This window comes from Acartia tonsa, chromosome 3 (assembly GCF_053477335.1).
Source record: "Acartia tonsa isolate MP-2025a chromosome 3, ASM5347733v1, whole genome shotgun sequence".
Lineage (NCBI taxonomy): Eukaryota > Metazoa > Arthropoda > Copepoda > Calanoida > Acartiidae > Acartia > Acartia tonsa.
The window spans coordinates 15,767,651-15,794,272 of NC_137262.1; the positions used below are offsets into that span (position 1 = coordinate 15,767,651).

The 26,622-nt window shown below is 34.1% G+C and overlaps 2 protein-coding genes across 3 annotated transcripts; both read right to left on the minus strand.

The window, feature by feature from the left end:
• Positions 1–5,363, minus strand: Blos1 (biogenesis of lysosome-related organelles complex 1 subunit 1). Of its 2 annotated transcripts, XM_080152879.1 has the most exons (6): positions 3,499–3,624; positions 2,263–2,500; positions 1,387–1,494; positions 1,042–1,118; positions 530–654; positions 1–158 (listed from the first exon to the last, which is right to left on the minus strand). In XM_080152879.1, exons 2-6 carry the CDS (start codon positions 2,425–2,427, stop codon positions 4–6), a joined length of 630 nt encoding a protein of 209 aa, XP_080009005.1. In that variant the 5' UTR covers positions 2,428–2,500; positions 3,499–3,624; the 3' UTR covers positions 1–3. The 2 variants fall into 2 exon arrangements, with proteins under 2 accessions (XP_080009005.1, XP_080009006.1); XM_080152880.1 differs by lacking the exons at positions 1–158; positions 530–654; positions 1,042–1,118; positions 1,387–1,494 and adding exons at positions 4,041–4,121; positions 4,409–4,501; positions 5,242–5,363 and having other exon boundaries at positions 2,457–2,500.
• On the minus strand, positions 5,340–26,404 carry LOC145313450 (nucleolar complex protein 2 homolog). The gene is made up of 20 exons (XM_080152877.1): positions 26,100–26,404; positions 25,689–25,877; positions 25,096–25,264; positions 24,180–24,317; positions 23,331–23,449; positions 22,410–22,510; positions 21,544–21,610; positions 20,010–20,156; positions 19,349–19,442; positions 18,101–18,167; positions 17,485–17,555; positions 15,919–15,992; positions 15,475–15,651; positions 12,916–13,161; positions 12,154–12,284; positions 9,170–9,330; positions 8,948–9,071; positions 7,974–8,055; positions 6,386–6,499; positions 5,340–5,867 (listed from the first exon to the last, which is right to left on the minus strand). The coding sequence occupies exons 1-20, from the start codon at positions 26,352–26,354 to the stop codon at positions 5,784–5,786; spliced, it is 2,610 nt and encodes an 869-aa protein (XP_080009003.1). The 5' UTR covers positions 26,355–26,404; the 3' UTR covers positions 5,340–5,783.
• Positions 26,405–26,622: the final 218 nt, after the last annotated feature.

Below are 26,622 nucleotides of genomic sequence, written 5' to 3' on the forward strand. Positions count from 1 at the left end.
CTTTCAAGCAATAGGAACCCAGTTAGACTGATCATCCGGGTTTAGCAGCCCCGTAACAAGGAGAACAATATCCACAACCCACCAGATACCAATACCACCCAGAGTCAACAGTTTACCAACACCTGTTCCTCGCTGACCAAGACAGAATCTATCCATACCTGGACAAATAAATAGATGACATTAAATATCTTAGAAAAGACAGAAACTAATAATCAATTTTGTTTAGATAACTACAAAGATTTTGTCCAACAGCATTGAAATAACTTATTTGATAATGAAACAAATCATGGAATTCAGGTCACATAATAATAAAACAAGGAAAACAACATCAATAAAATCGAAGCTTAAATATAGAGTAACAAAGCAATTAATATTTAACATTATTTAACAGTTTCAAAATTTCTAAATGTCCCAATTTCTAATCTAACATGCCTAAATTTACGAAAAGAGCTATCCGTTACGGTCGAAAGGACGTACTGACCGAACCTAAATGTAGAAAAGCTTTGCTTTAAATAAAAATAAAGCTTACCAAGAAATCCTAGGAGCACCGAGTACAAGAGGGTTGTTGTAAAGTAATGGGATGTGTGTTTGATACAGGGCACACCATCCCTCAAGAATACTCGTGGTCCCCGGCATTCAATACAATCCAAAGCTCTGAAAACAATAATGTAATTATCCTTAAATTAAACCAATAGCATGTTCGTCTGTGTGTTTGTGTAGCGAAGGATCTCACTGACCGCTGAAACTATATGGTTCTCCATAGGAATGTTTATACCTAACTATCTACGTAAAACCTGCTATATCCTGCCAATGAATACACCCCTAGAAAAAAATGACCTCTCCCCCCAATTTTTCTTTTCTTTTTATGACTAAAATTAACAGTAAACAATTGACTGTCTCCCCCCTTCCCCCAAGTGCACCCAGAGGCCTCTAGAGGCGTACCCGCAAAACATTGTCTAGGCAGACAAAAGATTAAAATTAACAAATGAATGTTTTCTATTAACCCTTTAGTGATGACCCAAACATTTTGTGGATCATTACCTGCAACAGACTGAAGTTTTCTCAACCTCCTCCCATCTCTGCCCACCAAACTTTAGACACCCATAACCCAATTCATCCTACAATTAAAAAGTTGTATTATTTAAAGCATTACATTATAAATGACAATCTTTATAATTTAATTATATTTTCTTAATGCGAATCACTACTAAAAGATTTACTCTTATAGCTTTTAGTTTACTATTCCCATTTGGAATAGTATTACCTTTGTTTTTGTTACTTCATTTTTTGTGTTAAAGAAAGATATATAAAAATATTAAGTGCTTTATAAGACCAACGGATAATTAAAAGAATATTAGAGACTATGAGAAAATAAGAATTTTGTACCTTCGCTGCTTGGTCTTCGTGATGGTCTACAGGTTTGTTACATTGGATAAACTCATTTGGTAGGAAAGAGCAAAGTGGTAGGGCTGTCAGGGGATGGGTTTCACATTCCTAAAAAGTTAACAAGATTAGTTTTCATAATAGTTGATGCATTTTTGTTGATGGAAAAAAAAAACGATTACAGTTCTTTATTTTACAAACATTTCAACCACGTATAACGTCTCGAAATTATTTTCTCAAAGCTTCAAGCTAAAAAGGGGGGGGGGGGGCGAAAGTGACACTTTTTGAAACCAAAACTAAAAGTCAAAGGAACTCAACTAAAAAAAGAGTTACAGGTCTGACATTTTGCATGGCAGTTGCTTTATAGCGGTACAATATGGAACTGTGAAGAAACGGCGTCGCAACCGCCGAAAATCGCCGAGAAAAGGCAAAAAAAATTTCGGCGGGAAAAGGCGGTTTTCGGCGGTTGCGCCGCCGTTTCTTCACAGTTCCATATTTTACCCCTATAAAACAACTGCCATGCAAAATCTCAGACCTGTAAATCTTTTTTTAGTTGAGTTCCTTTGTTGACTTTTAGTTTTGGTTTCAAAAAGTGTCACTTTCGCCCCCCCCCCCCCCCCTTTTATTTGGACAGACAAACATACATCCTACTACTTTGGCATATAGACATCCCATTACTGCAATAACCATTTGTAAATTTCTAGTACCAACAGCTACCGACTAGAACCGTTTAATAACGTTTTGGAGCGGCAAAGAATATTATGTGGAGATAGGTTTCGTGACTAATTTGCCCTGTAGATGGCCAAAAATGCTCATCGCTCATACATACATTCTACTTCTTTTGCCGATAGACATTTGCAAAACTAGCCAATATGCTACCTGGGTTAGATTAGAATCATGATGAAAACAAGGACAATCCTCTTTACTAGGAACATATTCTTCTGGCACAATATCCAGCGGATTAAACTCACACTCAGGCTCTTCACAATTCACAATAACTAGTCCATTTAATATAACAAATACAATTGGAATGATGTATTTCATGATAATTTTTGGTAGATTTTCTAGATTAATTTTATGAATGACTGCTGCTGGCTTGACTATCTTCTTTTTCCACCTAAAATAAAGGTTTTAATCTTACTAGAATTGAATATATATTCAGTCCATTTGTATCTTTTGTACATGTCAAGTCATTCAAATAACACCCAATTTACCTTAATACATGTTATTTTTTTAGATCAAAAATAATAATAATCTACCTATTCTTAATTTTTTTTTAAATCAAAAATAATAATAATAGGTATATTCTAAATTTTTTTTTAATACTAAAGAAAAATACATCGGAATAAACATCAAATTCCAACAGGGATGAAGGGGACATTGAAATGAACAGCAAATTATGCATTTTGATTCCTTAAGTTTCAAAATGTTTAAAATGGACGTATGGACATTCTGGTAATGATTATAAGAGTTGCTACGCTTTCTAAATCGTACCTAACTACTACAGGAATTACCATGCAAAGTTTGAAATCAATAGGACAATTCTAACATTCCTAAATTAACGAAAAAAGCTATCCGTTACGGACGTACGGACCCTAATTATAGAAATGCTTCGCTTCAGGGGTGTATATTCTGCACAAGATTTATTTTTTTTCCCCTGCTACAATTTTTTTAATTTTTTTTCCCTCCCTAGTTTTTTCTCGCCAAGTAGGGGGTTAAATGGAAAAATATTAAAAAAACTCTATATTTTATTTATTTTATCCCTCCTACCACACTTTTTTTTAGTTTTTTTCACCAAGGAGGGTGGGGAAATGGAAAAAATGTTTTCAGTTTTCTTAATTTTTACATTTTTTTTCCCTCCAACCACTTATTTTTTATTTCCCCCCCCCCCCTGAGCAGGGGATCCCATGTAGAATATACACCCCTGCTACGCTTTTAAAAATATTGGCCACTAGAAAATCTTGATTTATTGTTTCAAACAAATCAATCAATAATTTTGTGAATCATGATCTGGAATGAACTTCAATTTATCTTCCATTGCCGTATCACACATTTCCCTCAATGTTAGTACATTACATTCATTTTATTACCTATATCTATATTTATGGTACTAACCTTAGCGACGTATTCTAAAGTGCAGGATATGGCCTGCAGGTCGTCTTCTATTGACCTGGCCCAACCTTTGATATCACCAAGCTCTTTCAATGATGTGTTGAAAGATTCCACCACGGATAACCAAGCCTGCAAAATATGTATATTATAAATATTAAAAGTTTCCTTAAATCATTAAATCTTTTATGGTTGATTCATAATAAACCCAATAATTTAAAAGAAACATTTTGAGTCATGCCCCAGGAAATAAGTATAAATATGAAACTTACGGGGAGGGAGGGTCCGATGACACTTGAATTTATCCAATCCCCAATTACCATTAGATTCTAAACATCTAAATCCCCCTCCACCCCTAGAAGGGGGAAAGGGAAACACTTTTTTAAAATGAGTTCCTTTATGTTTTATGTTTGGTATTCTCTTATCAGGTTTTTCTATCTAAAGGCTCTTTCTAGCCAGATCCGTTTGGTTACAAACTGGATTTCCGTCCCTCCCCCACCCCTCTTGAATCTACTTAGTATTAGCTATAATTATAAAACTGTCTAAACCTGGGTTTGTTTAGCAAAGTTGGTGGCACTTTTGTGCAATTGTTTAGCCTCAGAATCTAACCTCTTCTGATTCAGGTATGCCTGTCAGAATAATAACTATAGACCAATGTTTAGGTAGCTATTTTAGGACTTTATTCTCTGAACTTTGGTGGTTGTACTATTGTTTTGTTTTTGTAAGAATGGGTCTAATTTTTTTTATAAAAATAAGAGAATGCAATTTTAATTTATATATATCATCAAATACTAGTAACTTTTTAGACACAATTCAAATAGCTACTCAAAAATCTTTCATTTTACTCCTTTAAAATAGTCTAAATGTATCATATTAATGACAAAAAAAACATGGATAAATCTATAGTTATCAATGCCTGTGCAACGCCCACGTTGAGATGATCGACAAGCGCGTCGGTCAGCTTATTGGCAGCTGCTAGGGCGTCCTGCTTCTTCCTCTCTTGCACCTCCTAACAAAATATTAAGATTTCAGTTTTTGATAAGAAATGAATGAAGTTTAAAGAGTACTAAAACTAGGATGACAACATATATAAATGCGAAACTCAAAAATCAAATATAATATAAATGTAAACATTAAGAGAACTGAAAGCATTATCCCCCATTTTTCTCCCCTTTTTGGTGAAAAAAAAACTGAAAGAAAATGTGGGAGGGGGGATAATATGAATAAAATAAAGAGTACTGAAAATATTTTTCCATTTCTTCCTCTTCCTTGCTGGATAAAACTAGGAGGGGGAAAAAAATAAAAAAATTTGCAGCAGGAGAAAAAAACTAATCTTGTGCAGAATTTACACCCCTGTAACAACATATATAAATGCGAAACTCAAAAATCAAACATTGGCATGATATTCTTATTATAAAACATCTAGTTTAATCAAGAATTTTGTGTAACTCTTTCCAAAGATTACTTAGATATGATGTTAACAGTTTAAGCTCTAATCTTCCTAAAATTCATATGAGTTACCTACAGAAAGGATTGCTTTAAAATTGCTGGGCTTATAATTCTTACAAGTATAAATCAAAAAGGAACTGTTACGCGTTTGTGACAAATATAGAATTTCTAAAAAAGGGAAATTTATTTATCAAACTTACAAGATTGGATTTCTAATTGAAAATACATATTGGTAGGCATTGTCAATAAATCACTAAATATAAAATAACTGGAAAGGGAAGCTTCCCTGTTAAGAATTACCTTGTGATTATTAGCCCGGGCCTGATGTTCCTTCACCAAACTACTCAACATAGCAAAGAATTTTAGCTAACATTCACTTTAATACATCGCAAAATAAATTCTGAAAAAAATCAACAGTTCAAAAAAAATAAATCACAGCCATTTGATTTCATAATCAACAGAAACAAATGATAGAAAATTTCATAATCTAATCTATTTCCATCTATTCTTAGATGTTTAGTGTAACATGAAAATAGAGTTAGATTATTATGAAAAGAAGACTAGTTTTTATAAATCTATGAAACTTTAAACATACCAAGATTATAGTTGTATATTACCTAAGGCTAATTCAAGGTTTTACAAGAACATTAGCAAGATAATATATCTCTTATTCCTGGATTACAATGACATTTATAAAAGGGAGAGATAGGACAATGATAGAAATTATTCAACACCCTATCATTCTCTCTAATTTTAACTTTAATTAGGAAAACTCAAAGAATTAGGTGCAGAAATTTAATTTTTAGCCATTGTCCTATCCCTTTATTCCCTGGTTGACATAATTAATCACTGTCATCATCATCATCATCATCATCATTAGGACTGCTGTCATCGTCGTCATCATCATCACCAACACCAAAGTCATCCTGAAACAACAAGAAATCAACTTTCAACTTATGACTTTAGAATTAAGATATATAATATAAGATGGAAAGAATTTTAAATTGTATTTGCGCTTTTAGATAAAGAATTGTACTAAAAACGAATTTTATAAAAATCCTTAAAAGTTGCAGATTTCAAATCTACCTGTAACATTAAAATTCTTATTTATGAAATAAAATAATATCTCAGATGATTGAAAATTTTCTAATTTGACGAGAAAAGGCAAAATAAATTTCGGCGGGAGCAGTGGTTCCACCGCCGTTTCTTCACAGTTCCATATTGTACCTCTATAAAGCAACTGCTATGTCAAATCTCAGAGCTGTAACTCTTTATTTAGTTGAGTTCCTTTGACTTTTAGTTTTGGTTTCTAAAAGTGCACTTTTTTTTTTTTTTTTTTTGAATATTTGGAAGTAAAAACTGCCTTTTTTCCAAAAAGTCATAGAAGATAAAACAAATATTGTGTATCAAAGTGGAACAACTGCCATAGAATTTTTATTGTTACCTTCATTGCTTCATCCTCTTCGTCAAACTGGTCCAGATCATCCAGATTAAGATCTTGTACCTTATCCCCTTTATCTTCACTCTCTTCCTTCTCTTCTTCTGACTCAGATCCATCCTAAAACACAGGGAGGGAGGGAATTGACATTGAGCTGTTTATTAAACCGGTCCCAAAAGTTTTATAATCCCGTTTTCTTATGGGATAACATCCCTAGGAACCTATATTGAATTTCAATTAGATTGTTCATTTGATCGAGTTTCCTAACGTTTCAACTGCTTATTAGTAATCTACAAAAGGAGTAATTTTGATTATTATTATTGGGGATGCACTTCAATTTATCGGCCATTGTCTTATCCCTTTTAATCCCTGCTAAAACAAAAAGATTAAGTCCCTATGTAGCCCAGCAAAACCCTTATGTAGTTATTTTTCTTTCTACTTTTTCACAATACTAAATTAAGTGTTCTCAAACACATTGTTAACTTAGGTGCAATTACCAAGAAAAAACACATGTAAAAAAATGACTAAAAGCATTCAGGGAGAAAATCATAAGATAATTTTGTTATATTTTCCAGTGTTTCGGAGCCGGAGCCGTGGATCCGCCATATTTTGCTGGAGCCGGAGACGTAATTTTCGACAAAAAACGGCTCCGGACTAGATAAAAAGATTTTTATAAATTATAATTTGGTAACACTGTTTTGTCATGTGCAAATGCCCTTTTTAAGTTTTTCAAGTCCATTTTTATCAAAAATTGAACTTTTAAAACCTTCAAAAGTCAAAAATAAAAAATATTTTTTTATGGGGAAAAATATATGTCCAATTTTTCTAGATTTTAGGTTGGAGCCGGAGCCGTATTTCTAGATACGGCTCCGCACCAAAATCAAACGGCACCGAAACACTGATATTTTCAAGGGGGGGGGGGGAAGTTTTGACACATTTGCGTAAACAGGGAGTATAGGCTTTATCTTTGGACTGAGAGGATAGGTTATTAGGGATAAAATCATTCTTATATGATGAATTTTCCCAAGTTTTAAGATTTTTTGGATAGGCCTCCAGGTTCCGGAGCTCCAGGCCTCCAGGTCCTCTCTGTACAGGTAAAAATTAAAAAAATAATTTTTTTTTTGAAGAGTTAGAAGTCAACCTATGAAACAAAATATGCATATTTTTGAATGTTATTCACATATTTGAAGAAAAAAACGCATATTTTGTTTCATAAGTTGACTTCTAACTCTTCAAAAAAAATTTTTTTTTTTCATTTTTACCTGTACAGAGAGGACCTGGAGGCCTGGAGCTCCGGAACCTGGAGGCCTATCCAAAAAATCTTAAAACTTGGGAAAATTCATCATATAAGAATGATTTTATCCCTAATAACCTATACTCTCAGTCCAAAGATAAAGCCTATACTCCCTGTTTACGCAAATGTGTCAAAACTTCCCCCCCCCCCCCTTGTCATGATAGATTGATAGAAGTTAATTTTTCAAGACACCCACTTGTTTTCTAGAACAGCTGAAATGTTTTTTTTCTGTCCAACAACCGACAATGGTTTCTTTTTTTCTCCAAGACTTAGCTCTGCGGGTATTTACTTAAATCTCACCTTATCATCTCCATCATCCATGTCTGACCCGTCATCATCATCGTCATCATTGTCATCGTCATCAGAATCATCAGAATAAGCTCTGTAAATAAAGATCTCTGTAATGCCTGTAACAGATCTATATTATAGATGCATATACAGATAACTACCTCCCTCCCTTTTCTACTACCTTTTTCGTCTGCTAGCAAATTGTTTTTGATACTTAGCTGTGTTAATATAACCGACACCATTGGTTGATTTTCAATGACCCAATTGAGAGTCGACAAAAGCGCACTCCCATCCAGTGCAGTGTTTTACTCTTATACGCCTGTTATCATTATTTGTTTAGGGAGGAAAAGGAAAACCAACACAACACTCATTTTATAATGTAATGATCAACTATTAAACACTCTACTTTAAATTGTAAAATGGGACGGGCTGCACTCCTCTTTTTTATCCCCTGAGAAAACCCCGTGCATGCCTATATGAGTATATAGGTCCAGTGGCTATTTACAAATAAAATACAGAGCCAGGCTAGCAAATGAACACAGGGGTGTATATTCTGCATGGGATCCCCGGCTCAGGGGGGGGGGGGGGGGAAATAAAAAATAAGTGGTTGGAGGGAAAAAAATGTAAAAATTAAGAAAACTGAAAACATTTTTTCCATTTCGCCCCCCTCCTTGGTTAAAAAAACTAAAAAAATGTGTGGTAGAAGGGATAAAATAAATAAAATATAGAGTTCTTTAAATATTTTTCTATTTCCCCCCCCTACTTTTTAAGAAAAATCTAGGGGGGAAAAAATAAAAAATTTTGTAGCAGGGGAAAAAAAATAAATCTTGTGCAGAATATACACCCCTGAATGAACATCTAACAAACTCTAACATTCAGATTAATTGCCCTGTATGTATGTATGTATGTATGTATGTATGTATGTATGTATGTATGTATGTATGTAGCACTGATTCAATTTAACTCTTAATTACAAAAAATCTTACTTTGCCATTTTCTTTTTTTCCATTTTTGCTTTTTTCTTGAGCTCCATCTCATCCTTGGGTCTGAATCTTTCCTCGTCGGGTACTTCATCTGATTCTTCCCCAGAAAGGAATCCCTTTTCTTCTTCTAACAATAAATGATATAGGTAATTCTTCTATGTAAATGTTTTATCCCCCCCCCCCCTCAAAAAAAAACCACTGATCCTATCATCTAACTTTTCTTACCGCCGTCCTTCTTTTTGGCTTCTTCAGCTGCCATTTCCTTCTTCTTCTTCTTTTCAACTTTAGCCTTGTCGATGATAGGAATATCGGCGTAGTCAATTCCTCCTTTGAAATCTTTGGAGATTCTGACCATCCTCCGCTTGTCAGAGGCCCTCTTCCAGGATCTAAATAGCGTAATTGTTTTTTGTTTTTTTTATAATAATCTATAATACAAAGTAGAATGATGTCTGTCCGTCTGTCTGTCCGTCTGAAGCTTAAGATCTCAGTAACCGCTGAACCGAATGGACTCTACTCTTCAGGGAATATACTGGTCCTGTGGTGGTTTTAAGATATTTTCTTGGGGGGTAACACACCCCCAACCCCCCCCCCCCCCAATTTTTTTTGTTTTGTTTCAGGAGATTTCCTTGGTCCTTTTACGAATTTCACCTTAATTTTTTTTTATCACCTCTTGGGACAAAGCCCCTAGAGGCTAGGGGCGAAGCTGCTAGTATAATATATACAGTATGACCCTCGAAAAAGTATCTTTTAGGGTATACAGCCCTTATTTCTTAATGTTTCATAAAAAATAGCATTTGTCCTTGTTCTCTGTACATTTCCACACAAATATACATAAAAATTTTAATTTTACCTCTATTAACACCGTAGATTTTTAGAGCATATAGTTTTGAAAAAGTGACTGAGAAAAAGAATTTTTTTTTGTTTCCCACTATTTTTGGATGGTTACATTATGTCTTTCTAGTAACTGAAGAATGATAAACAAAGAAAAACGAGTTAAGTAATTATTTCTTTTTTATTTCACCAAAAAATTTAAAGGGGGGGGGCGAAAGTGCCACTTTTTGAAACCAAAACTAAAAGTCAACAAAGGAACTCAACTAAAAAAAAGAGTTACAGGTCTGAGATTTTGCATAGCAGTTGCTTTATAGGGGTAAAATATGGAACTGTGAAGAAACGGCGGCGCAACCGCCGAAAACCGCCGTTTCACGCCGAATTTTTTTTGCCTTTTCTCGGCGGTTTTCGGCGGTTGCGACGCCGTTTCTTCACAGTTCCATATTGTACCCCTATAAAGCAACTGCCATGCAAAATGTCAGACCTGTACCTCTTTTTTTAGTTGAGTTCCTTTGACTTTTAGTTTTGGTTTCAAAAAGTGTCACTTTCGCCTCCCCCTTTTTTAATGGCAAAAAATACTACTGAATGAATTGATTATTTGCAAATTTCGGGATATTTACTTACCCTTATTTATGAAAAGGATTAATTATGACAGTTGCTCCGCCCCCTTTTTTGACATCTCAATCACTTAATAGGGGGTTAATTAAGCTTTTTAGACTAAAAAATCATTATAATGTAATTTTATTTTCCTTATAAGTTTTTTGTTATTAAAGTTGGGATTATGAAACAAAAACAATTTTCCTGCTATATTCATAAAGATTTATTTGTTTTTTTTAATCTAAAACAATTTTGCCTCATAAGTAAGTTTTTCAAAATATCATTACACTAAAAAGACTCAAAAAATATGTGTAAAAAAATTCCTTTAACTCAAAACCTAAATTTTTTAATTTCATTATTGTATAAAGTTTCTGATACTAACAAAAATAATAGAATTTCTATCTTAATTTTGCCAAAAAAGTCGTTTTATGTTAAAAGTTACTTTTTGCTCAGTCACTTTTTCAAAACTTTAGCTCTAAAAATCTCCCGTGTTAATGGAGGTAAAATGAATTTTTTTATATATGCTTGTGTGGAAATGTACAGAGAACACGGATATATGCTATTCTTGATGATACATTAAGAAATAAGGGCTGTATACCCTAAAAGATACTTTTTCGAGGGTCATACTGTATACTAGGGATGGCAATCCGGATCCAAATCCGGGATCCGGATTCTTAATTGGTAGGCTAAAATTAGTGTCTTGAGTTTTTTTCTTTCAACTGCCCCTTTTTGAAGGCAAAGATTATCATCATTACATATATAATATTTTTAAAAATCTTGTTCAATTATCGAAAGTGAATTAGAGAGAACACCAAGAACATTAATTTTTAGGACATATGTAGCACTTAATTTTTTTTTTTAAATCCTTTTAAAATACTGCTAGAATCCGGAAACCGCCAAAAATAAGAATCCGGAATCCGCAAGGATCCGCCATTTTTTTTGACAAATTCTTTTAAGAATCCGGAATCCGGCCCAAAAATTTGACGAATATATACATTAAAATACCAAAATATTGATCAAGCACATAAGAGCGAATCCCAAATGCGGGAAGCAAATCAAGAATCTAAGCTCGGATACGCCCATAATACGAATCAGTTTCGGATGAATTCGCCAATAATTTTACATTCCAAGCGGATTCCAAATCCAATTTTGTATAATATAGTTGTTTGGATTACCATCATGCTTATAGAAGACGGTTGTCAGCGGATAAACAAGTGAAATATTACAGGACCAATTTATTCCCCCGGCCCCTTTTTATAGTGTTAAAATAATTAGGTGTATTTTTGTCATCAAAACTGTGAATATGACAGCCTCGTTGAATTTGATGGGTGTGAAAATGACAGTAAAACTGTGTTTATGACAGTTGTAAAGGTGTAATTTTGACAGTGGATAAAAAAAATATTGCCAAAAATACAGCTAAAAACGAAATTGACAAAAACACACCCACTTTTTGTCAAAAACACAGTGGCTGTATTTTTGCTAGTGGTAAAAGTGGCAGCACCCCGTCCATAGAGGATGAAAGACACAAATATACAGACAGAGTCATAGAGTAGCTTTACAACTCTATACAAGAAGTATAATAATCTTATTGGAAAAGTATCAGTATCGTATGTCTATCAGTAAAGAGAAATCGCATATAGAAAAACTAACCACCCATTCTAAAAAAACACATTTCTAGTCATTTAATCTTTAAAACTAAAAACAAAATTGCAGGGTCTACTTTCTTCCCTTTTCTCAAGTGCGCCAAAAGGGCATAGACGATAAGAATATTAAAAAATACATACTCGTAGAATGCCTTAATGGGAGTGCCATCCCTCTCCACCTTAGCCTCCCAGATTTGTATCTCCTTGGCATCACCCACGCCAAAAGTCACGCTGCGTCGCTTCTGCTCAATCAGCTTTGAGTTGGCCAGCGCCTAAATTGCAACAGGAATATGTAAATACAACTAAAATACAACAAATTTACCCGCAACTTGTGCTAAAAATATGTATATAGATACACGGTGTTTCGAACAATTGAACTCAACCAGATTTGGAGCGTTTTAATTCAAGATAAAAAGCATCACACGCACCTTTTGAATTCTTTAAACACGCTGTTATTTTAAAATATATATTTATAAAATAACATTTGTAAATTTGATGCACATTTTTACAGAGAATATGGACCTTTACTTTTGTTTTACACTCCCACTGGTTGTTTCTGAAAACCGGAAAACGGAATTTTCGGAACACCCTGTATATAATATATATTAATAATGGCCTTGGGCTGCTATTCAGCCAATTAATTCCAATTGAAAATGGCACAAAATTTAATATTTTGTTGGAGTAAAACTTGGTTTTTACCTAACTGAAGGGGAGTGGGTAAGAAGGAGGGGGGGGGGGAGAAAAAAGAGGAGGGGGTTAACTAATAACTACAACCCGGGTTGTGGTGAAATTTTCCTCTAGAATTGTTTGTCAGAATCACATTTTCCCTGAATTATAACTTCTTGCGGGCAAATGAGTTGATTATAAATGTGCTCATGTATTTCAAGAATAGACTTCGCTTACCTTCTCCACACACTGTTTGATTGGCTTCGAATGAAAGGGGCTAGTGCATTTCTTGAAGAACTTCCTAAGCTGAAAAACCATGGGGGTGACGAGTTCAGGAAAGCCAATCTTATGGCTGTTCATGGCCAAATAGGTTAGAATACCGGCGTACGCCTCCTCAATGACGGCGTCCTTGAACCCGGACAAGAGCTGGTTGGACTTGTTCACCTTCAGCACGCAGGTAAAATCCATGGGTTTAAAAGCAAACTAAAAAAAAAATTAATCATATTAAATGCCAGTATATCTATCGCATCGTATTATAAACAGCTTTCTTCGGCATCTCAACAAAACTGGTTTTAATCTTATAATTCAATTGTAAATTTTTATATTTGTAGAAACTGAATATAATACAATACGATACATGATATTAAAGTATGGCTGAGGAGAGATTCTAATCCAGTAGAAACCTCTAAAGTTAGATGGGCTTCACGTTTGACAGCAACATTTTTATACATTCTAAAACTATACATATAGCTAAACTTTTAGCATCTATAGGGGGAGATAGGAATATAGCCTAAAATCATCCCGTTATATAAATATAACTTTTCTTTGCTTTTTCTCCGTTAAGGTATGTTTTCTTAGACTTTAGAACCTGATTAGAACGCTAAAATCTGGCATGGTAGTTAATCTTATGGAGTAAAACAGGGGTTGTAGAAGGAATTACCGATTTTTTTGGGTCAAATTAGACAATTTTCATTTGAACAAACTTTTAAAAAATTTCTCTTATATTTTACAAGACAATTTTATTGTGAAGTTTTGGCTTGTTTTAAATATCAAAAACAAAAGATCATGTGTCATGTGCAAATCTAGGGTGAAAAAATAATAAGTTTGTCTTAAATAATTTTTAAAAATCCCTTTTATCAAGTCTTTATGGAGAAAAAAGAATAAATAACGATAAATAACCATGGATAAATAACGCCTATTTGCTCTTGATCTAATATGCAGGTCGACCACCGCCTTTTGATATTAATATTGAAAATAACGTACTACAAAAAAATTACAATGAACACAATAACGTACTTTTTTTTGAAAAAAATAACGTACAATAACGTACCATAAAACCACATCTATAATACAAAGTAGAACGATGTCTTTCCGTCTGTCTGAAGCTTAAGATCTTGGTAAACGATGAACTGATTGGGATCTATTCTTCAGGGAATATACCTACTGGTCATGTGGGGGTTTTAAGCTATATTATCTAAGGAAAGGCCCCTTCCCCCTCACAAAAAACCAAAAGAATTTTTTCTTCTTTTTGTAAACAAAAATGAATAACACATAAGTGAAAAAGTCTCCCACTTATTTTTTTCTCGGTTTTTCTTACAAATTACTAAAGGGGGAATTCCCAATACCTCTTGGGGCAAAGCCGCTAGTATTAATAGAAAGTAGTATACATTATATAAGTTTTTGGATTCAAATTAAGGAAAAAACCCTTTAACTATAAAATATCAACATCATACCTATTCTACATTTCAATCTAAAAAAATCACAGTTGTTTAATTTTCTCATTTACATAATTTATATCATGAAGTAAAAAATGGGAAGACATAATTAAAATTTTTCTACCCCCCTGAATTCTGTTTTGGGTGTTAACTACCCCCCCTTAATTACCTCCCCTAAGTAAGCAAGATCCTTCGTTACAGACAGACAGACAGACGGGCATTGTTCTACTTTGTATTATAGACGATTAAATATTCCAGAATCTTCGCTCTAGCCTCTAGGGGCATCGCCCAAAGAGGTATTGTAAAGTTTTTTTTAAAAGTAAGTTCCCCACCACACTTGTTATATTTTACAAAAAGAAAAAAAAACTTTTTGAAGGGGGAAATTTTTTTCTTTTTTAGCCTAAAACCACAACAGGACCAGTAGGTATATTACCTGAAGAGTAGAACCCAATTGGTTCAGCGGTTACCAAGATCTTAAGCTTAAGAAAGACGGATAGACAGACAGACATTGTTCTACTTTAAAGTAGTGTCTCATTCCTATAAGTACATGAAAACATAAAAATCAACTAAAAATTATCTCCCTAACTGATGAACAAATAAGTTGTAACTTCTCATATGTCCTGATAAGGTTTGTAATTAGTTTAGAGGATTTTTTTTATATTTACTGAAATGCTTGATTGAGGTTGGTTTTTTATTTAATGGAAGCTTCACTATGAAGTCATGAATCCCAGGATAAATTGGTAAAATGGCGCGCGAAGCGCGAAGAATTTTTTTGGTAGTTTTTATGAAATACAAAAACATTACCTGATGATTAATAATACTAATCATACATTATAGAAATACGTACAATAACGTATGCTGAAATGTTCATATTGTACACAAAAATCAATAACGAACAAAAACGTACCAAAAAACCTAAAAGTAGTGTTCAATATGAACATATTAAACATAACGTACATAGTAGTCACCCTGAATATGAATTTTTTAAGCTTATTATCTATTTTTGTATGAAAAAACACCTTGTTTTCCGGGAACTCAATTTTTACCCTGCGATCCCTCCCCCCTTCCAAAAACAACTTACCTTAATCTTTTTCTTTTTCTTGCCGAAATTATAATTGTTCAATATATGAATGTAGATGGGAAGGATGGGGATAAATGTGCGGGTGTGCACAGAAACCTGGGTCAACACTTTAGCACAGTGAAATTTCAGCGGGAAAAATTTGGGAGACTCCACCAGCTTGATGGTTCCCAGAGTAACCTTAAAAATATTATTGTCTTACGTAGGGTTGGCAATCCGAATCCGTAATCCGCCCAATACTTGGCCATTTTTGGAATCCAGAATACGTTTTTTTTTAATAGTGGATTCGGATTCTTAATTGTTAGGCTAAAATTAGCGCCTTCAGTTTTTTCTTTCACCCCCCCCCCCTCTTTGAAGGCAAAGGCGAATTACTCCTCCCCAAACCAGGGCTCCTAGAAGCCTCTAAGGGCGTATCTAAACGAGTAATATAAAAATTTTAAAATTTACCTGTACAAACGGATAAATCAGCGGACGAAGAAGTTCTGAATCAGCGGCAGAACTCAGCACTGCACCCCAGAGTTCTGGTTGGGAAAAAAACAATATTAGGTATCAGAAAAAAAAAATTTAGGCGATATTAATTCATTTTTGGTCAGTCCATCTTTCCGTAACGGACATCTTTAATTGTTAATTTAGACATATTATAATAATCTTATAGATTTACATATTGATTCTTGTAACAATAAAATACTATTCATAATGATTAACAACTCTATAATCATTACCAGAAAGTTAGTACGTCCATTTATAAGCTTTTTTTGTACCCAACTTTTTAAACATCCTAAATCTTGATTTCAAGAATAATGATTCCTTGACCGTTAAGGCAAAGCCACTTGTAATAGATGTATTATAGAAACACAGTATTTTGATATGTTTTTTTTTCTTATTTGTGCAAAAAGTGGGGGGGGGGGGGGGGAGTTTTGACACATTTGCGTGAACATTCAATGATTATAGGCTTTATTTTTGGACTAAGTTGATAGGTTATCTTTCTTATCTTTCTTATGTTATAAATGGGGGGTGGGGGGGGGGGGGGGTTAAAATGTGGTGACTCTGCACACGACATATCAGCAATTTTATTTTGGGCGCTACTCCCTTAGTTTTAGAGATAATTGAGTGAAATCTTTTTGGTTGTGTCACAAATTACCCAGACTTTTCGTATCTTTAAAAAAAAACGGCGGCAGGACCGCCGCTCACCGCCATTTTACGCCGCCGCCAAAAAATATTTTTTTTATTGCATTTCTCGCCGAATTAGACAATTTGGAATCATTTGAGACCATGTTATTTTTTTCAAAAAATTTTCCACTTACTAGCAGCCCTTTTTCAAATTCTCGTTTATCAAGGTATATCTTAAATTCAGTGCTTCTCCTGTGCTTTTAAAGATATTGAAACAAAATCTTTTTAGGTTGGTCAGTCATTACCCAAAGTTCTGGCATCTTTCAAAAAACAACGGCGGGACCGCCGCTCCTGCCGTTCACAACCATTTTCCACCGCCACCAAAAAATTTTTTTATTGCATTTCTCGCCGAATCAGGCAATTTGGAATCATTTGAGACCATGTTATTTAACTTAATTATCTCTAAAACTAAGGGAGTAGCGCCCAAAATAAAATTGCTGGTATGTCGTGTGCAGAGTCACCACATTTTACCAACCCCCCCCCCCCTTTTCCTAAGTTTTAAGATTTTTTGGATAGGCCTCCAGGTTCAGTAGCTGCAGACCTGCAGGTGGTCTGTGGACAGGTGAAAAAAAAAAAAAAATTAAGAGTAAGAGGTCAACTTAAAAAAAAATAAGCATATTTTGTTTTATAAGATGACCTCTATATCTTAAAAACAAAATCTATTTCTTATTTTTACCTGTCCAGGTACCACCTGGAGGTCTGCAACTCCTTGACCCCGAGGCCTGTCCAAAAAATCTTAATTAATCATATTAACCTATCCTCTCAGTCCAAAGCTGAAGCCTAAAATCACTGTTTACGGTAATGTGTCAAAACTCCCCCCCCCCCCCTTTTAATACAATTTACCTATAGAATGGACAAATTGCCAATTATAGACAGCCTGGACATTTTCTAAATTCGTCTCCTGCAAGGCAGTTCTAAAAAACATCAATTTTACAATAGATATATGATTTTCAAATATAAAATTGGGAAGGTGGATATTATAACACGTTTTTTTTTTATCTAAACCTGAAACCAGGGGTGTATATTCTGCATGGTTGACCATGCTGACGGGGAAGGAGGGGAGATTTAAAATATGTGGTTGGGGGGGAAAAAAGTAAAAATTAAGAGAACTGAAAATTTTTTCCGTTTCTTCATTTCCTTGCTGAAAAAAATTAAGGGGAAATTTTTTTTATCTTGTGCAGAATACACACCCCTGCCTAAAACACAAAAGATCTCAACCCAAAAAAAGCACTAAAATTTGCCATGTCATTTGCTTTAATGATGTAAAAATGTGTAAATGTGAAGAAACGGCGGCGAAACGGCCACTATCGTCGAAAACAACAGTTTCCGTCAAATTTTTTTTATACTTTCTCGCCAAATTAACAAACACAAAAAAATAGCTTATACCAAATTTTTATTGTTATCTATGAAAGCTAAGCTTATAGTGGATAATCTCGTCCATATTACACAATCTATTTACCTCAAGTGAATAGCTAACTGACGAATCTGAACAAATGCTTGGTAGTACGCTAGCTTATGGTCCAACCCTGCAAAAATGAAATAAAACATACAAAAACAAAATATACACTAAATGTGCACTTTTAGAAGTCAAAGAAGAGGGTAAAGAAGGGGGAGGGTTACTCCTGAATAAGTAGGGATTTAGTGAACTAATTTCAAAATCAGCTCTCATACGGCCAAATTTTCTTTTTGAATTTTTGACCCCGGATTTTTTATATTTCCCGCTTTCCTCGCTTAACACCATTATTTAAATAGACGATTGCCTGGTTAAAAATAGGTAATTAAATTGTTGAAGAGTCCAGGGCCCAGGGTTGTCATTTTGGGCGGGCGGTTTTGGGCCGCCCAATATAAGGTCCTTTTTGGCAGTTTTGGGCACCCCCCTTTTGGGGGGAGAGAAAAAGGGAGGAAGGTGAAAAAGAGGGGGGGGGGGCCTATTTTTTGGGTGATATCCTTATACTAAAGTAACAGGATGTGTGTGTTTGTTTGTGTGTCTGTACCGAAGGATCTCGCTAACCGCTGAACCGATCGGGTTCTACTTAACAGGGTAGCTTCTCATAGGTTCTGGTAAGGTTTATAACTATTTTGGGGGAGGTTACCACCACTCTCCTAAGAGAAATCGCCCTATAAAAAAATTACACCCCCCAAAATTTTTTAAATTTTTTTAAAAACTAACAATAAAAATGGGGGGGAAGGCAACCCCCCCCCCTCAAAAAAAAATATTACCCCAAAAATTTTTTTTTACTTTTTCTTTTAAAATCTAATACCTATAATAATTGGGTTATCAAATTTGACTCTCCCCTCCTCAAGTGCCCCTAGAGGCCTATAGGGCCGTAGCCGCTAGTTAACTATATAAATTAGTAAGCTTTTTGTATCTAGAGAAAGCTTTTATAGGTCTTGAGATTGTTTTAGGCTATTTTATTTCTAATAATAAGTCTCGGTATGGTTTTAGGCTATTTTATATCCATATTATATGCTTTTTTAGACATTTGCCCAAAAAGGGTGCCCAAAAAAAAGGGGGAGTGGGGTGGCTTTTTTTTCCAGGGAAGATGGATCTTTGGAGAGCGGTGTTAACCTTCCCAGGACCTTCCAGAAGCTACATTGTAAAGAAGAACTCTATCGGTCTAGCGGTATCATTCGGTACAGACACACACACGAACATCCAGCTACTTTTATACAAAGATTCTAAGCTTTGCCAGTAAACAATACTTACCATACATTTCAACAAGAGAGCGCCTCATGAAGTTTATTGTTGCCATATTACTCGGGGATGTAAATTTAGAATTGCTCACGTATGCATCAAACATCTAAATAGAAGATTTTTTTATGATCACATCACCTTTAAGTCTCTAAGCTATTGTATTACATTGTAAGGATTTTCGAAAAGGGATATTTTTTGGACTCTCTTAAGACTTTACATAAAACTTAAAATTTAAAGTTACAAATAAGAATAGAATTCTTCAATGATTTTTTGAAAGAAAATCATTTCTAAAGACCATTGGATGTTTTATTACAACAATTTTCATATTTTTTTTTGTCGGCTTTCAGAGCTTTTGCATCATATTAAGATGATTACAAAATGACAATAATGAGTAAAGATTCTGTTTTTCACCATCTGGGATGTTAATCAATTTATCGTCCATGGTCTTGTCAATTAATATCCCTGATAGCCTAGAGGTTTCGCTGAGTTGAGGCCGGTCGCTAAGCTCATAATATACAACACTGGGTAGTGACTAAATCCTTTTGTTTGGACTCTTTAAGACTTAATGGTATATCTATGAATGAATAGCAGCCTTTATCTAATTTAAATAACATCAGGGGTTTATAATATATTCTCCATAATCAATACATCCATAAAAATAATTCTTCTTGACCTTTTTCAAGACAGGTTCCTTGCAACTAGGCACGATTCTTCCCATCTTGACCAGACACAGGAGCGCAGCTACTCGTATAGAGTCATGTCCCTGGCTCCAACATTTCACCAGACTTTTCATCATCAAATTCTGACCCTTAGGGTAGGTCTTAAAATAAAATATGTGATTATAAAAAAAAAGTCTGCAATAACAAAGTGCAAATAACCCCCCCCCCCCCCCCCCATTGAGGACTGCTATTGAAGATTAAATTACAATAGCTTTAAAAAATGATTTAACAAGGATGACAACATCCATAAGTAGCGAAGCTAAAAAAAAGAGAGGGTAGAATCCGTAAAGCTTATGTGTTATAAGTTAAAAACAGTAGTAGATCGATAAAAATTTATGTTAACTTAAAATTTTTTTTTGCCTATAGTTCTTTTCAATAAGAAATACACATTTTTAGTGAATATTATCGTTCTACTACTATTTTTAAGCCTTAAAACACACACCTTTACGAATTCTACCAGAAACCTACCCCCCTCTTTATTGATAGACATCAGGAAAAAATAATCTTTTGAGTATGTTAAAAAGACATAAATGAAATAAACCACGAAACCTTTTAAAAATGTATAATATCTTTTGTAGCATTAAGCTCAGAACAAAAAGGTAAAATCTAGGAATCGATCTAGCACCTCTACCAATAGCAAGTCTTCATTAAACTTGGTGAAAATATGTATAATGTTGACTTAATAAATCCCTAAGAATTCCAACCGTTTATCTTGAACAGGAGTCAAAACAATCATGAAAACTTGAAAAACTAGGAATCGATCTAGCACCCCAATCAATACACAAATCTTAATGAAACTTAGTAAAAATATGTAGGATGTAAATTTACTTAATCTCTGAAAATTTCAGTCGTCTGTCTTGGAAAGGAGTCGAGAAAATTACGAAAACAAAAAATCTAGGAATCGATCTAGCAACCCAATTATCAAACAGATGGACAAAACAATGTATAGATTAGATGCGCATGTCATGGGAATCTTCACTAAAAATTTCAGCTGTATCTTTAATAGGAGCCGAGAAAATCACGTTTCACCCACTTTGTCTCAGACAGACGGACATATCAAATTATAGAGTAGATTCGCTAATAAAAATGGTTTAAAACTGGAACTATATTGCCTAACAAAGTCTCAAATCTATCCTATTATATAAAGTAGCAATATTTTTTGTCTGTTGCAAAAAATCTCGCTAACCACTGAACCGATATTGTTCTTCTTTATAGTGAAGCTTTGTTATAGGTCCATGGAAGGTTATTAAACTATTTAAAGGAAGGGCATCTCCACCCTCCTAATAAAAATGCCCTTCCCTTACCCGTTAAAAGAAACAATGTTTTCCCTTTTCTTTTTAAAACTTAAATTGAAATTGGTCGACTATTCCCCTTACTGCCTTCAGTGCCCCTAGGGCCACTGGAATAATTTTATAAACCAGGTCTCTACCATAATCTTATTTATTAATCATTCATATTATTAAATGAAAAATAGCTCTATTCCTTTACCTGCAAGAAATGCAACATTTGCATGGTGTGTTTTATAATGATTGTACCAGACTCGGGTTCGTGCAATCTGAACAAAAAGATCTCTGCATCAGCTTTACCAATTTAGTTGGGCTTTTCAAATAATCTGGTTGAGTATGAGTCCAAAAGTATCATCAGAGTTTTATGATAAGACATGCCTGGTAATAAGGCCCTTTATGGATTTATGAACGGTACACTGAACGATAAATATCTTTTCATTTTCCTATTTTAATGTATAAAAAATATATTTTATCCTCTCGCTACATGATAATTAAAATGTACTTTCGGTAATGATTATAGAGATGTAAAACTTATATAAAATAGTGACTATTTCAGGTGTCACCATGAAAAGTTACAAAGTTTGAAATCGATAGGAAATCAAAAAAAGAAGAATTCGAAATTGATTGAAATGGAAGTAGCATTCATTTAAATATTTTTTGTTATTTAGTGTGAAAATTAACATGTATTTAAAAGTTAAAAATTTTACATGAATATGACTTTTAAGTCTTTTTAAGATTATCTCCACTTAAGCTGTATAAAAGCAGTTATTTAATACTTGCCCCTGGGTGTATATTATGCATGGTTGACCCTGATAAAGAGAAAAAAAATAAATATGTGGCTGGGGGGAAACAATATAAAAATTAAAGAGAACTCAAAACATTTTTTCCCCTCCTTGGTGAAAAAAACTAAAAGAATATGTGGGAGGGTGGACAATGTGAATAGAATAAAGAGTTCTGAAAGTATTTCCCCTTCTTTGCTGGAAAAAACTAGGAGGGGATTTTTTTTTTTAAATTTGCAACAGGGAAAATGAATCTTGTGTAGAATATACAACCCTGTACTTGGCTTACCTTGCAATAAGAATGACAAGCCCTCTCAAGTATTGTCGCAAGGTATTGCCTAACTTTGTGGCTTTCTTTGTGTGTTTTATCTTCCAACCATCGTCCTCAGTCTAAACAAAAAATATTTAACCTTATGTTTGTAACTGGTCTCATTTCTTAACTATTTCAATGTTAATATATGGGGACGTGTCATGTTACAAAGTAAAGAGGCTGTATTTTATTGAAAAAAACGGCGATTAAATAAGTTCTTTTATGTTATGATCCTTTACTTTAGCTAATGAAAATCAGTTTCATTTCAATTTCAAGAAAAATGGCCGGAGTGTATTATGTATAATCTGCAAGGGAACTCCTGCTAAAGGTGGGGAGGAGGAGGAGGGGGGGGGGAATATTTGGGAGGGGTAAAAATGATAAAACAAAGATTACTGAAAATATTTATCCCCCTCCTTGGGAAAAAAAAACAGAAAAAATGTGTGGTGCGTAACAAGTGAATAATAGTTATTTCTCGCATCATATTATAAACGGCTTTCCGCGGATATAGAATGTACAATTATAAGATTAAAACCAGTTATTTTAGCCTCGAGGTGCCGAAGGCACGGGCTAAAAAAACTGGTTTTAATCTTATGATTGTATATTTTTATATTCTTAGAAAGCTGGATATAATACGATGCTAGACATAGTTTTTTCGTATGGATGAGAACCGGTTCCTATCCATCGGATTCGAATGAATACGAGAAAAAATGATTAGGTACATTTTTTTCATTTTTTTACCCCTCCTTAGGGAAAAGACTATGGGGGGAGGGGGGGGGGGTGAAAGATTTTGCAACAGGAAAAAAAATTAACCTTGCGCAGAATATACACCCCTGGATGAAAATCAGTTCACGGGTGCAGATTGAAGACATAATAATAAATTAAGATTTAAAAAGTACTTACGATGCCTAATACTTTCTTGAGGGTAGGATAGATATACATAACACACATCCTAAGGATAGCATTAAACATCCCAGCTCCCTGGCAGACATATTTCATATCCTTCCATTCTTCTCGAAGCTCTAAAAGATACGGATGGTGGTAAAGAATAACAATTAAATGGAAGGCATAAATAAAGGGACACAGGTTTTGTAATCTCGTTATCTATGTATATGGTACATTTAAAAAAATGTCCATATATAGTTATTTACAGAAACATGTACGCCTGTCCTATCAGAGTATACTTGATTTTTAAAAATGATTTTAACAATGAATCAATGAACATCTTTTTTTATGACTCATTTTAATCTTAATCTAACAGAAAACTAGCATAGGTATAGATTTTAAAAAGCTAGAGATCACTGCTACGATCATTCTAGCAGTTGTGTAGTTCGCAATCCGAATCCGCCCAATTTTTGGCCAATCCGAATCCGGAATCCGTTTTTTTAATAGCGGATTCGGATTCTTAATTAGTAGGCTTAAATCAGCGTCGTGAGTTTTTTCTTTCAACTCCCTCTTTTTGAAGGCAAAGATTATCATCATTATATATAATATCATTTAAAATCTGGTTCGATTATCGGAAGTAATTATAGAGAACACCAAGAACATTAATTTTTAGAACATATGTAGCACTTAAATTTTTAAACAACGCCTTTTAAAATATTGCTAGAATCCGATATCCGAATCCTGAATCCGCCAAAAATAAGAATTTCGAATCCGCCATTTTTTTGGACGGATTCTTGTAAAAATCCGAATCCGGTCCAAAAATTTGACGGATTGCCATCCCTAGGATATATATATTTGAATACAAACCTGGGTCATCATTGAACGAGATAATAGCGGCTTTAAAAGCTGCTACAACATCTTTGATTGTTTGGACGCCTTCTTTTGGTGTAGCTGGTTTCTTCAGGTTAGCTATCCAATCCTTCACCATTTTGTTCGTTACTTTACCTTAAACAAGGATGATAACAACCACATATGCAAACATAAATTTGATAAGATATTTACTCACTTTCTAAGATGTGCTTAACTGTTTCTTGAAGCATAATGCAGTTTGAACTTTATACGACAATTCTAGAATAACTGAAGTAACTATAAGAACTATCCGTTACTGACGGAATTAAGGACCAACCCTCATAAGAGACTTTGCTTGTGTGCAAACATAAATATCGTAAATAGCAGGAATAAAAAAATTTAATAAAAATATATGACAATATCTATAAGGCGAAGCTCGAAAACGAACATTAATATTTATTCAGAACTGAATAAGCAGAATGTAGGTAAATGAATAAAGAAAAACATAAGTCTAAGTGAATTTGTTTCAAACCTGCTTAAATGTTTAATTTTAGGTCGTGTAGCCCACACCAAAATTATTACGAATAATCCTACAAGGACATGTTATTCCTTTGTACAATGATGAACACAATAAGAGGGGGGGGGGGGGGGGGGCGTTTTGACACATTTGCGTAAACAGTGATTATAGGCTTTACCTTTGCATTGGACTAGAATGATAGATTAATAGGAATAAAATCATTCTTATAAGATAAATTTTCCAAGTTTTAAGAGATTTTGGTTAGGCTTCCAGGTTCAGGAGCTGCATGCCTCCTGTTGGTCTCTGGACAGATAAATAATAATTTTTTAATAAGATATAGCCTATTATCACTGTTTACGCAAATGTGTCAACCCCCCCCCCCCCCTCTTAGGGGGAACAAGGTTCCATAAGACAAACCTTTAACTTCTGGTTCTTCATCAAGAAGATCATCTTCAGGCTCAAAATCTTCCTGTTCAGAATCCTCAGAATCTTCAAGTTTGTCTGGAAGTATATGAATTTTGCCTTCACCATTTTCATCTTCTTCGCCAGAGGAATTGCCAAATTCCAGAAGACCTTTTTCCTCTTTCTATAAAGAAAATAACACAAAGTTGAAAAAGTAACGGCTAACGGCTCAGCCATTTTTGGGGCTATTTTTAGGGCAAATCTGTCATAAATTACGTAGGAATCAACTATTTTTTGCTTTAAATCATGTCAAATGATACAAAAAAAAACATTTTTTTTGATTTCTAGTACCAGCAACTACCGGCTAGAACCGTTTAAAACGTTTTTGAGCGGCAAAGATAATTATGAGGAGAAAGGTTTCGTGATGGGTTTACCTCGAAAAAAACAAGAAATGGCGAAACAGCTGAGCCGCCAGTCGTTACTTTTCCAACTTTTTGTTCGATTAAGGGAAAATAGATGTAAATAAATTAAAGCATATATCTTTAAATGGGTATGGATTGGAATATTGATATGTTCAGCTAATAATCTAACACTGAATAAGCACTAACCTGCAAGAACTCGTAAAATGCTGGATCTTTATCTTTCAAACTGCCCATGAATTGTTTTTGTTTCTCAATGTCCATTTCTACATCATCTTCATCTGAAGATTCTCCCTTCTCCGCAGACTTTTTTCCTTTTTTCTTTGTTCCTTCTTTCGTTTTTCCTTCTTTCTTTTCTACTTCGGAATCATCAGACTTCTAAACAAATTAATAAAACATATGATATTTATTTATAGAGCTCAATTTGTTTAATTTTGATTGATAGATTTAAATACATATGGCAATTGAGAAAACTATATGAATTGAATGCTTAAATTATTGTTTTTTTTCTATTTAAGATAGATATGATATTACATGCAATTTATTTTTCAACGGAATTAAAATTGAAAGAGACAACAGAATATTTTTATGGAAGTATACCTTAGTCTTCTTTTTAACAATTTTCTTTTTCTTTGTTTTTGTTTCTGCTGTCTTTTCAATGGCATTGGGGGCTTCATCGTCTCCGCTACCCCCATCGCTGTTATCCCATCCCTGAAGAAATTCTTCAAACGACTGTTCTGCAAGAACTTTGGCAGATTTATCAGGTTTACTGGGACTGTCTGCTGCAGGCTTTTCCAGCTTACGTTTCTTGCTGGGAGTATCTGTTGATTTAGTTTTCTTTTTTAATTGACCCATATTGCTTTATCTGAAACTATGTAAGAATGTTAGATTAAAGTATTTAAACACTAAAAAAAAGAAATCATCATTACATGAAATATTACATTTTGATCACAGGTTTACGTTTGTGTAGCTATAGCTTCTTAGTGTTTGGACCTAAGTAGTAATGGAAAAGGGCGAGACTATTTTATATGCTAGCACCAGGACCAGCTCAAGGTCCACGCTCAAGTACAAGTACTTGACCTGGTGTCTCAAGGGACCTACTCTTTATTACCTCACCTTCGCC